At 35.8% G+C, this 13,714-nt stretch overlaps 1 protein-coding gene across 4 annotated transcripts in view; it reads left to right on the top strand.

The window, feature by feature from the left end:
* The window catches only part of MMS22L (MMS22 like, DNA repair protein), a 169,997-nt gene that overhangs the window by 108,456 nt on the left and 47,827 nt on the right, over positions 1–13,714 (top strand). For all 4 annotated transcript variants that reach the window (XM_089921878.1, XM_089921877.1, XM_089921879.1 and 1 more), the window contains 2 exons: positions 4,723–4,882; positions 12,041–12,210. In XM_089921878.1, coding sequence (XP_089778004.1) covers positions 4,723–4,882; positions 12,041–12,210 — 330 coding nt within the window. The remainder of the gene's footprint in view (positions 1–4,722; positions 4,883–12,040; positions 12,211–13,714) is intronic.

The following is a 13,714-nucleotide window of genomic DNA, read 5'->3' as shown; positions in this document are numbered from 1 at the left end:
GATTAGTGTTTTTGTAAGCTATTCACAGTAAAACTTAGTTTATTTTCCCACATAGTAGTTGGTATTAACTGCAACGAAGATCCTTACAATCCATAAGCTCTTTCCATAAATGTGAATTCTTCCATTGGTTTTCATTAAGTTAAAGTAAAATTGTTAGAGATATCATATAAATCCTAAAAATATTTCGTAGTAGTAGATGTAGATATAAAATACATATTTCTCTGGAGCCTTTTATTTAGTTGTTGATTGGATCTCCATCATTAATTAATTCAACACCTATGCTGGGGACCATACTGGACCAGAAAGGGAAGTAGAAGTCATGCACTACACTGATCATTTCCGAAGGCTCTCCTAATTTAATCCTATCCAAATTAATTGCTTTTTAACTACTCACTAAATAATAGTTGTTTGCTAAATGCTAGATAGTATTATGTGAGGATTTCTTGGGGATTTGAAGAACCAAAAGAACTAGTCCTTGATCTTAGAGAACTTTTACTTGTCTGAGAATACAAGACATACACAAAGGCTAAAATAATAATATAAGACAGTATATGCTAAATGTCAGTTAGTTGATAGGTCAATCAGTAGGTTAAGAATTCAGGGCATCTTGGTATAAGAAGTTAGATTTTATCCTGTGAACAGGCTTTATAAATTTTTAAGTAGGTCTGATTTGATCAAATGACTTGTAAAAAAATTGGTAACAATAGAGTAAATTAAAGGTGCAGGAGCACTAATGCCAGAAGCTAGTGAGTTTAGGAGGAATTGAAGATTGCACTCTGGGATTTTTGAATGATTATGAAATAAATACTGTGTTTAACCAGAAAAATGATGACCTTAAGGAGAAATAGGAACATCATGATTTAGAGTGGGGCAGAAGTAGGTGAGAAGTCCAATTTTAAACCTGTTAAGTTTGAGGTTGTGTCAGGGGTGCTCATGGTCACCCCACCCCAGGTGCTATTATGATTCACTAGGAAGACTCACAGAACTCAGCATATAGTTGTACTTACATCTATGACTTATTACAGTGAAAGGTTTCAAAGTACAGTCAACAAAGAGAAAAAGTTCGGGGGTGAAGTCTGGAGAAACGAGGCACAGCTTCCAAGAGTCCTCTTACAGTGATATTACCCTGGAGATGCTTAATTCTCCCAGCAAGGAATTGGAACAACACCTATCAAATCTGTCAACCAGGGGAGCTCATTAGTGACTCAGTGCCCAGAGTTTTTAATGGGGGCTGGTCACCTAGGACCTGTTTGTTTGGCACGTTTAAAAATCCGGACTCCCAGAAGGAAAGCAGATATTCAGTATAAACTGTATTGGTTGCACAAACTGTTTAGGCACAGTGAGCCATTCTTATTGGGAGATGATGGGGAAAATCTAAGGGTCCAAAAACCAACCAAGGACCAACCTTGCAAATAGGCCTCTTAAGGGTAATGACATTGGCCCCTGCTATATTAACTCTTCTCTGCACAGAAATGATAGTGTGACATGAAGGTGAGGATAGTCAAGGCACTGAAAAATATACGTCTCATAGTCTGGGGAGGTTAAGGCTAAACATAGAGAAATATTGAAATCTACGGCACTGGTTCTTAAATGTCTGTTTCATAGACCTCTAGGAGTCACTAATACTTTTCAGGGGATCTGTGAGCTCAAAACTGTATTGGTGTTTGTACAAATAGCGTAAAAGCTGTAGCAGAAATCAACACCATGGCCCAAGATTATACTAGTAGTCAGTATAATTTTCAAGGCCATGCAATCACAGAGGGGGAAAAAAGCCAGTTTGACTTAAGAGTATCATTAATGAAGCAGTAAAGTTACTAATTTTAATAAATTTTCACCCTTGAGTACATGCCCTTTTAGTATTCTGTGAATGACAATAAGAAATATATTTAAAGTACTTTTGATGCATATGAAAGCAAGATTGTTGTCTAAGTGAGAGCCACTTATGTGATTGAGTTGTAAGCTGAACTGACCGCTTTTACCGTGAAAGAACAACTGACAAAGTATGGTTATTCAGACTTGGGTATTTGGCAAATATTTTCTTAAAAATGAGCCTGTCACTTCAAAGAAGTCAACTGACAGCATTTTTTGCTAATAACATAATTTGAGCTTTTAAGAAAATTAGAATTTTGGAACATTTGTATTTGTCATCATGAGCTTGAGAGTTTCTTGATAATTAAAGACTTTCTGACAACACTGGTGATATTAACAAATATGATTTTTTAAAAATATGGACAATGAAATGTGTTGTCCAAATTGGGAAGCTGTATAACTCAATGAACCAAAATTTTTCAGATAACAAGTACAGGCTTTTTAGAAAGTATGCATGTGTGGAAAACATTCATTCAAAGCACAAGACAGACCAATGGCTTATAACGTAGCAGAGAACAGAACATACATTGACATGATTTTGGATTCCATATTACAACTAACCTTTAAGAAATACCACTTGTCAAGTTTTGGTGTAATATCAAAGAGGAATTCCCACAATTATCTGAAAATGTTATTAACATACTTTTTCCTCTTCCAACTACATATATTTCTGAGACTTAATTGGGTTTTTTTTTGCTCTTATTTTTATGATTTTTCACTCTTCTACTTTACTGTTCTTTTTCTGTCTTATATTTATACTTAGAAAATTTATTTTCAGAGGCTTGTTCTTTGTAATATCTGAATTGAAGACTATAAATTCTTCATTTAGCACAAATTTAACTTCATCCCACAAGATTTATTTGCAATATCTTCATTATTTTGTATTTTAGAATATTTTTCAATTCCCATTGTGATCTCGTTTGATGTATGGATTAAATATGTATGTCTTTCTTAATTTTCTAATATTGACTTAACTGTTTTTATCTGCAACATATTGCAACAGCTTGTATGCAGAAGCAGATATGAGAATGTAACTGTCTTCTCTTAAGCTAGACATTAAAGAGATTTGCAAAGATGTAAAAAAAAGTGCCACTTATCAGTATTTTTTTTGGTTTGTTTTGGAAAAGAAAGTTATTTTTCACTAAAAATATATAACATATTAACATAATGTTTATTATTTTTTAAATGAATAAATTAAATTTTTCTATTGTAATTTGTAATATAAACATCAATAGATATAGCCTAAATGATAAGCTTTTTAAGATCCTCAATTTTTAAGTGTGTAAAAGGGAACTGAGACAAAGTTTGAGAATTTCTGGTCTAGGGAAAGAAGTATAGAGAACCAAGGGCAGAGAGCTAAATGGAAAAGGGGATTCATCAAGTATATCTCTTATTCTCAGCTGTCTACCTCCCAATCGTCCAAGTTCACTAGGTTCCTTATCTTTTCCTCCATTCTACATTTTATCATCATCATGGCTAACTTTAATATAACCTTGGATAACTTATCTTGAGCCCTCATTTCAAAACTTCTCCAGTAGTCTTTCAGTGATCTTCACTTCTGCTGTTATTCACCTACTGCCATGACTAATCACTGAACCATGGCATCACTTGGAGCATCTGAAAGCTCATTGACTATCACTGCCTTCCTTCCATTTCTCTGAGTGACTTCATCATGACCTTCCTCTCCCTTTTCTCCAAGCGCAACATTCTGTCAAGGTCTCACTTTCTTCCTTATCTACCTTAACTGAACCCCTTGGAGGCCTCACTTCAACTACCCTTAACCAACACACTCACAATCTTCCATCCTTTGTCTTATCGTTACACCTGCAAATCTTCAACTTTGGATCAGTACAACCACCTGCCTTCTTTCCTTTGTGTTATTTCCTGAGAGCTGCAGGAGAAAAATCACATAACCGTGCATACTGGTGCCATTCATGGTCCAATTTGTGTAATTGAAATTCATTGTTAAGTTCCCAGTAATGGCTTGGAAACTTTACTACTCTCCTCAAACCTTCTAACCCATCTCTAGCCAGTTTTCTCTTTATTCTTTTTTTTTTTAACATCTTTATTGGAGTATAATTGCTTTTCAGTGGTGTGTTAGTTTCTGCTTTATAACAAAGTGAATCAGCTATACATATATCCCCATATCTCTTGATTCTTCTAGTGACTTCTCAACTCTTCTTTATTCTCGCCTTCCCTCAACTCATCCTCTCATTTATTTCCCTTCCTCTTCTCACTTCACCATTATTCTCTACTACCTCACCTCACATTTCTCTCCTCAGCCTCCCCATTTTGCCATTTCTACCCTTTGTACCTCATCCTTTTTTTCCTCTGAGAAAGTTAAGCTGGCATCTAATGGCTTATAAAGAAAATTCTAGGAAAAAAATCAATTCATATCATAAAGCTGAACTTTATTTATGGAGGTCTCACTTGTAAGAGTCTGTTAACCTCATCTGTAGGTCTTTTTTGTAGGAATTTAGGGATTTAGAATTCCCAGTCATGTCCTAGAGATATGGTGAGCCAATCTGTTTGGAATGCTTGATGTGATTTGGTTATAAGCTTCTCGTATATCAGTTCTGGGTATCTTTTACTAATACTTTGCTGACTCATAATTATTGGTGAACTGATTTTTTAAATTTTCCTTTAACCTTTATTTTAATTATAAAAGGCCAGATAATTCTTTACCCGGATTTTAATTGCTATGAACATTTATAGGAAAGTTAAGGATGAAGGCTTAAATGTAAGTGATGTGTGTGTGCATGTGTGTGTGTAGAAAGAGAAATTATGTTTATTTTTCAAAATCTGTATTATATAAAACTTGGAATGCTAAATCATGTTTTCCCTTATTTATAGGCTGTTGGTATAACTTACGGGAATCTGCCGACACTTTCTGATAAATCTGCCCTGGTCACAAAGTCCTTAGAATACCTTGGTGAAATATTAAAATATATAAAACCTTATTTGGGAAAAAAAATTTCCAGTGCAGGTCTGCAGCTGACTTATACGATAATGGGTATGTATTCCTGACATTATTAAAACTTCCCTAGGTTGAGCCTATAGTATCGTGATGGATAGGAATATACTAACACACTAGCTAAATCACTGCCGTCTGTACAGTCTTAAGAATGATCTGAAAGACAGTGATTTAGTTTAAAATAATTCATGTTGGCTTTCAAGTGTATCTCTGTCTTGCCCCACCTCCTTTCAGAACTTTTCTTGTTATGCTTGGTTAATATTAAAATTCATTATGATCAATACAGAAAATATACCAACTCCAGTTTGCTACCAATAGTCTGTTTTGAATCACCAACCTTGTGAATGCCTGCATAATTAAAATGGACCTTTTTTCAGTGCTTACGTATGCTTTGTTAGAATTTAAAACATCAGAAAGCCATCACTTTCTTCTGTTTTTATGGTCTGCTCTGTATGAAGGAGGTCAGGAAAGGATTTATTACAGCGCTAAAGATACATATGCTTCAAACCTTGTTTCTCACAATACTGTGTTTTCTTCTTTCAAAAAGAATGTGTCTGTTCTATAACAGCAGAGTTCATTCTTCTTTAGGAAGTCAGTAATTTGAATATCTTTGTTCACTAAAACCATGTTGCTAACCAAAACTAGGGACTGGATAAAGGGAAATGAGAAGGATTTCCTTAGAAGTTTTTATACAGAATTTAAGGTTGTTTTTTTTTTTTCTCTGTGGCCAAAACCTTATATCTGTTCCCTTTGATCTTGTGAACATATGAATAAACCTGATTTGGGCTGTCTGAAACCTTTTATCTTTGTTGTGAAAGATAAAGGAGAATGTGAAAATGTGTAAATATGGATGATGTAGAATGTAGTGAAAGCAATAGTAGCAATTCGGTCATTTTAATTTTAAAGAAACATAAATGAGAATTTATTATAAATTTAATTTAGTAAGATGTAGATTAACATGTATTTCAGCATTTAAGCTTTTTTTTTTAATACCTTTATTGGAGTATAATTGCTTTTCAATGGTGTGTTAGTTTCTGCTTTATAACAAAATGAACCAGCTATACCTATACATATACCCCCATATCGCTTCCCTCTTGCGTCTCCTTCCCTCCCACCCTCCCTGTCCCACCCCTCTAGGTGGTCACAAAGCACAGAGCTGATCTCCCCATGCTACGTGGCTGCTTCCCACTAGCTATCGGTTTTACATTTGGTAGTGTACATATGTCCATGCCACTCTCTCACTTTGTCCCAGCTTACCCTTCTCCCTCCTCGTGTCCTCAAGTCCATTCTCTAGTAGGTCTGCATCTTTATTCTATATTCCCGTCCTACCCCTAGGTTCTTCATGACCTTTTTTTTTTTTTTTTTAGATTCCATATATATGTGTTAGCATACAGTATTTGTTTTTCTCTTTCTGACTTACTTCACTGTATGACAGACTCAAGGTCCATAGCAGTTAAGCTTATAATTTATTAGTTGCTATTAGATTTTTGCTAAGCTAAATGTATGATTTCAGAAGTATGTCTGTATTTTACAAAATATGTGATTGTCTTATCAGGAGCTGCAAAATCATTTGGATTGGTGATACATAGACCCGTGTCAAAATTCTCCTTATGAAGAATTGAGGGCCTTCTTTGTTTTGTTATATGGTTGAGTTTCTGATTTAGTGGCAGGTGGATACTGTATTCTTTGCCTTTGTCTAGATCTCAGAGACTGGGAAAAGAGTACACTGCTACAGTGTTACCCGTTTAGTCAGCAGAAATTAGGAACAAATAATTTACTGTCTTCTACACATACAAAGTTTAGAACAAAATAGAGAAAGAGCAAATATAAACTTTTGAGAGTTAGAACCTCTTCTAGGTGTGCTGGGGTTGGAATATCACATCCACCTGAGGGAAAGAGAGCTAACCACGGAAACACTGTGCTTTGCTCTCCTGGCCTGCTCCTCCCTGAGGATGCCTCTGCTTTTTGCTTGCAAGGCTGCTAGTGGGAGGTGCGAACTGTTGACAAAACCCCTCCAGATTAAGGTGTCTGGGGTCTTCACTGTAGCTGGGTGATTTCTGAGAAAGCAGGATTGATCTCTCAGTAGTATCTTCCACTTTCCTCCTGTTTATATCTTTTTTTTCCCCTCATTCTTTATATCTCTAATTTTCCTGTTTCCATGCCTTTCCTTTTGATCATCCTTCTTTCTTGGGATCATTCATCCCCTTTGGTCTTTGTAATTGAAATTCTACCCATGATCCTTCAGGGTCCAGCCCAGGAAGACCTGCTCTCCCTGACTGTGCTTCATCTGTCCTTCTGCTCTGACATTTTTTGTAGTTTACCACTTATTATAATTATCTGTCTACTTGGTGCGCCCCCACGAAAATTTAAACTTGCTTATGGTTAGTGGCCGTATCTTTAGAACTTTTTATTCCCATAGTCGTATTGTATTTTGGACAAATAAGAACATTTAGTGAGTTTATTTAGTTCATTTAGTATGTCAGGCACTGGATTGGGAACTGAGGATACAGTGGTTAAAGAGCTTCTCCATTGTAGAAGATGCCATATACTAAATAAATATTTCTGGAACTTAATTATTTTATAAACCTAGCTAATAGTACATAATGCATTTTGTAATGTTACTAAATGAGCAAAGTTACTTTCTAACTATAAATACATCTAAAAATATATATTGTAATGATCCCAATTCTTTTTTTTAAGGCTTAGTATATACATAGAGTAGAAAATAAGTTAATATGTAAGAATTCTAGTGTGATCCAACAGCACATTAAAAGGATCATATACCATGATCAAGAGGGGTTTATTCCAGGAATGCAAGGATTCTTCAATATACGCAAATCAATCAATATGATACACCATATTAACAAATTGAAGGAGAAAAACCATATGATCATCTCAGTAGATGCAGAGAAAGCTTTTGACAAAATTCAACACCGACTTATGATAAAAACCCTGCAGAAAGTAGGCATAGAGGGAACTTTCCTCAACATAATAAAGGCCATATATGACAAACCCACAGCCAACATCACCCTCAATGGTGAAAAACTGAAACCATTTCCACTAAGATCAGGAACAAGACAAGGTTGCCCACTCTCACCACTATTATTCAACATAGTTTTGGAACTTTTAGCCACAGCAATCAGAGAAGAAAAAGAAATAAAAGGAATCCAAATTGGAAAAGAAGAAGTAAAGCTGTCACTGTTTGCAGATGACATGATACTCTACATAGAGAATCCTGAAGATGCTACCAAAAAACTACTAGAGCTAATCAATGAATTTGGTAAAGTAGCAGGATACAAAATTAATGCACAGAAATGTCTGGCATTCCTATACACTAATGATGAAATATCTGAAAGTGAAATTAAGAAAACACTCCCATTTACCATTGCAACAAAAAGAATAAAATACCTAAGAATAAACCTACCTAAGGAGACAAAAGACCTGTATGCAGAATATTATAAGACACTGATGAAAGAAATTAAAGGTGACACAAATAGATACAGAGATATACCATGTTCTTGGATTGGAAGAATCAACATTGTGAAAATGACTATACTACCCAAACCAATCTACAGATTCAATGCAATCCCTATCAAACTACCACTGGCATTTTTCACAGAACTGGAACAAAAAATTTCACAGTTTGTAGGGAAACACAAAAGACCCCGAATAGCCAAAGCAATCTTGAGAAAGAAAAACGGAGCTGGAAGAATCAGGCTCCCGGACTTCAGACTATACTATAATGCTACAATAATCAAGACAATATGGTACTGGCACAAAACAGAAATATAGATCAATGGAACAGGATAGAAAGCCCAGAGATAAACCCATGCAAATATGGTCACCTTATCTTTGATAAAGGAGACAAGAATGTACAGTGGAGAAAAGACAGCCTCTTCAATAAGTGGTGCTGGGAAAACTGGACAGGTACATGTAAAAGTATGAAATTAGAACACTCCCTAACACCATACACAAAAATAAACTCAAAATGGATTAAAGACCTAAATGTAAGGCCAGACACTATCAAACTCTTAGAGGAAACCATAGGCAGAACACTCTATGACATCAATCACAGCAAGATCCTTTTTGACCCACCTCCTAGAGAAATGGAAATAAAATCGAAAATAAATAAATGGGACCTAATGAAACTTCAAAGCTTTTGCACAGCAAAGGAAACCATAAACAAGACCAAAAGACAACCCTCAGAATGGGAGAAAATATTTGCCAATGAAGCAACTGACAAAAGATTAATCTCCAAAATTTACAAGCAGCTCATGCAGCCGAATAACAAAAAAACAAACGACCCAATCCAAAAATGGGCAGAAGACCTAAATAGACATTTCTCCAAAGAAGATATACAGATTGCCAACAAACACATGAAAGAATGCTGAACATCATTAATCATTAGAGAAATGCAAATCAAAACTACAATGAGATATCATTTCACACCAGTCAGAATGGCCATCATCAAAAAATCTACAAACAAATGCTGGAGAGGGTGTGGAGAAAAGGGAACACTCTTACACTGTTGGTGGGAATGTAAATTGATACAGCCACTATGAAGAACAGTATGGAGGTTCCTTAAAAAACTACAGATAGAACTGCCATACGACCCAGCAATCCCACTACTGGGCATACACCCTGAGAAAACCATAATTCAAAAGGAGTCATGTACCAAAATGTTCATTGCAGCTCTATTTACAATAGCCAGGACATGGAAGCAACCTAAGTGTCCATCAACAGAGGAATGGATAAAGAAGATGTGGCACATATATACAATGGAATATTACTCAGCCATAAAAAGAAATGAAATTGAGTTATTTGTAGTGAGGTGGATGGACCTAGAGTCTGTCATACAGAGCGAAGTAAGTCAGAAAGAGAAAAACAAATACCGTATGCTAACACATATATATGGAATCTAAGGAAGAAAAAAAAAGGTCATGAAGAACCTAGGGGTAAGACGGGGATAAAGACACAGACCTACTAGAGCATGGACTTGAGGATATGGGGAGGGGGAAGGGTAAGCTGTGACAAAGCGAGAGAAAGGCATGGACATATATACACTACTAAACGTAAAATAGATAGCTAGTGGGAAGCAGCTGCATAGCACAGGGAGATCAGCTCAGTGGTTTGTGACCACCTAGAGGGGTGGGATAGGGAGGGTGGGAGGGAGGGAGATGCAAGAGGGAAGAGATATGGGAACATATGTATATGTATAACTGATTCACTTTGTTATAAAGCAGAAACTAACACACCATTGTAAAGCAATTATACTCCAATAAAGATGTTAAAAAAATAAAAATAAAAAAGCTAGTGTGGCTCTCTTTGAATTGTGGGAGTTGTTCCCCACAAGTTTTCTATATTTTCAGCTTTATCAGTAAATAAGCCATAGTTTATAGCCAGGAAAAATACTAGGTTTCTTACAAAGCCACTCTGTGTATTTAAACCTTTCTCAAAGTTTTTTTACTTAAAAATTTTCTTTTTCTTTGCATTATTAATTTCCTACACACCCGAACGTTCTTTGCTGAAACTTTCAAAGTAGGGGCTTGATATTGCAGTAAAACAAATGTGTCATCTCTACTTTCTCTGAACTCATAAAACTTAAGGTCTTCAGCCAAGTGTTTTAACCATTGCACAAGATAAAATACAAGGGTAGATGATGCGTTTTGGGTTGGAAGTTCCTTGCTCTTTATAAGTTAATACCTGTGTGACTCTTAAGAGTGATATGAATCATTTCAAATGTTGGTGGTGATGGCAGTTCGTCTTACTGGTATACTAATGTTGCTTAGAATGTGAGCTTTTCTTACATTGCTGTCATTCTCAAATTTCTCACTCACTGAAAGAATGAGAAGCCAGCATTATTTAAAATATTGCTAAGTGAGCATTGTGTTTCTTTATGATTGATTGTTGTATTTCCTTTTACAACAGAAGATTAATGTTGCTGTTGTTCTTAGAAGTGATTATTAGTTTGGTTCTTTTTTTTTTAAAACATCTGTATATCCTTCTATAAGCATATTTTTGTTTTCCTTCAGAGCTTGAATTTTAAACTTTTTGTTTTATGGAAGTGACTTTGAATTTTATCATCTTTTTTGCTTTTCTAAGATGGAATAAAATATAACAGTTTATGCAGCACATGTACCATTGCTGTTTGGACAAGTACTTAATGTTCTCCTTTTAAATTCATATTTTTCAGTAAAGGAGACCTCAATTGCAGTAATATACTCTAAAGGAAAGTATATATCTGCTCTTAATTACTTTATTAAACAAAAGGTGCTCATTTGATAAGTTTTACTATCATTAAATGTAGCAATTGACAGACTCCCATCATCAAAGCAACCGTAATATATTTCATGTAGTAAAGAAGTGTGTTTCTCTTCTTTTTTTTTTTTTGCGGTATGCGGGCCTCTCACTGTTGTGGCCTCTCCCGTTACGGAGCACAGGCTCTGGATGTGCAGGCTCAGCGGCCATGGCTCACGGGCCAAGCCGCTCCGTGGCATGTGGGATCTTCCTGGACCGGGGCATGAACCCATGTCTCCTACATCGGCAGGCGGACTCTCAACCACTGCGCCTCCAGGGAAGCACTGTTTCTCTTCTTCTGAATCAAAATTTAAATTCATTTTTTGCTCATGTTAAATAACTGAAACTTATAAAAACTGAAGTTCCAGGAGGTTAAGTGATTGCTTCAAGATGTTACAGCTAATCATTTTTCCTGCTTTAACAATTAAATTTAGTTATACCTCTTCTTGTTGCAAACTGGGTTGAGACAGCCTGTAAATTAAATGTAAAATATGAAGAAATAAGGGTATCAATAAAATGGAGAGTAGTATGATGAAACCCAGGGAAAAGTGAATATAAACTATAAATTTGCCTCTGAGTTTCCTAGCAACCAAAGCAAAAAGAGAGATCTGGTTAATTGCAACATTCAATCTATATATTCACATAATGTATAACCACACATTGTGTGTATGTATTAAATGCCAGTTGCTCAGGAAATGCATGTTTTTCTTGGCCCAGAACTCAGAGAGTTGTCTCTTTAGTGAAATACTTGGCGTAAGTCTTTTGACTCTTAATACATGTTTCTTCCTATTGCCAACTTTAACTTGGTCCTACGTGTTATAAATATACTTTTTTTCAGTGGAATGACAGAATTTTCTGGTTAGGAGATAACCATAATTTCTTACTGCTCTTCTGTGTTAGGAACTCTTGTGAAATCATGGGCACAGATCTTTGCCACCTCTAAAGCCCAAAAATTACTATTCCGGATCATAGACTGTTTACTGCTGCCACATACAGTATTACAGCAAGAGAAGGAGCTGCCTGCACCTATGTTGACTGCAATTCAGAAGAGTCTTCCTTTGTATCTCCAGGTATAGTAAGTGTGCCTACTTAAAAGTTAAAAAAAAAAAAATTGACACCTGCCTTAAAACAGTTTACTAATTGCAGATATCAAAACCATACATTGTAATCCTAATGTACATGTGTGATGTTGCACTTCCATTGAACAGGTTTAAAATTCCTTTTGGTTTGGGCTCTGAATACAAAGATGGAAGAGGCAAAAACTCCACCCTCAAGAAACTTAAAGTTGAGAGAAGAGACCAACCAGCAGAGACACTCCCAGCAGTGTGCTCAGTATTTTCCTTAGAGGCCTCAGCTATCCGTCAGCCAGACTGGGATGAGGAGATGCAAGAGAAGATAGCTGTAGTAAAGGATATTAGGTGTTAAAGAGCAGAGTGGGTAGGAGTTGAAGGACTGTACCTGTCAGAGGGAGCACCATGTAGAGGGCATAAGCTATAAGAAAACATGACACATGGGGAAAAAGCAAATAATTCTGGTGTGGCTGGAGGCTCATACAGGAGGGGCCACATAGTGAGGGGTTTTGTGTGGCATAGGAAGAAGTTTGGACTTGTTCTTGTAATACATGGAGACTGTTGATGGATTTGGGGCAAAAAAGTGGGAGTGACATACCATATTTACATTTTTAGAAAGGTGATTTTGGTCAACGTTTAGGTTGTTGTGGAGGTTAGATTGGAGACTTGGAAGGTAGTGAGTAGTTCATTATCTGAAGGTTTTGAACTAAGGCAGTGGGTATACAGGTGCACAGCAGATTTTAGAAACATTTAGGATCTCCAGTCACAAAGTTGCTGAGTATGTGTTGTAGAGTAACAGAAATAGAACACTTCCTAGATTCCATGGTGGCTGCTTATGTCAATCGCAGTGTGGAGTGCTTGCTCCATGCGGCCCTCTGAAACCAAAACAGTCCACTTAATAAGAATTCTTAAAAACTTCCTAAGTTGAAAATTTTGGTAAGTTATCCATTTGGCAGAACTGACTTGGAGCTGTATCTTTAATTTCTTAAAGGTATAAGCTCTCCTCTTCAGAATTTTTTAAAAGTATCCATTTATTACTTTATCTTCTTCTGATATAACATGCTTTTCCTCAAACAGAGCTTTTCCTCTTCTTCATCTGTCTTCTGTAGGGGTGGGGGAGTCCATTGTTTTTTTGTTGTTTTTTTTTCAGTTGTTATTCAAGTGCTTATGTTTTTAACAGCTCTGTGCTATTTTTCATTAGAAATAAACTTTCAAAATCTCCTATTGGGTAAATACCATTTATAGTTAAAATGGAGACATGACAGTCATTTCTGATTATTTCTCTGGAAAAACCACATTGTGAATCACAAAGTACCAAATTATAAATGAATTTTTAGAGCATAATTTGTTGCTCTGTTGGTGATTATTTAGTAAAATGCAATATTTAGTAATATTAGCAGGAAAGAATTTTATTTCTCAGGGTGTTGGTTTGTTTGTAAGTATCAAATACTGCAGTCCATATGGAAGTATCTCATTAACTTCTATATAAATAGAAGGGATTAAA

This window comes from Delphinapterus leucas, chromosome 12, assembly GCF_059928025.1.
Source record: "Delphinapterus leucas isolate spDelLeu-1000000601 "Yukka" chromosome 12, BTC_Dleu_Yukka2, whole genome shotgun sequence".
Lineage (NCBI taxonomy): Eukaryota > Metazoa > Chordata > Mammalia > Artiodactyla > Monodontidae > Delphinapterus > Delphinapterus leucas.
This window is presented reverse-complemented; position numbering and strand designations above follow the sequence as displayed.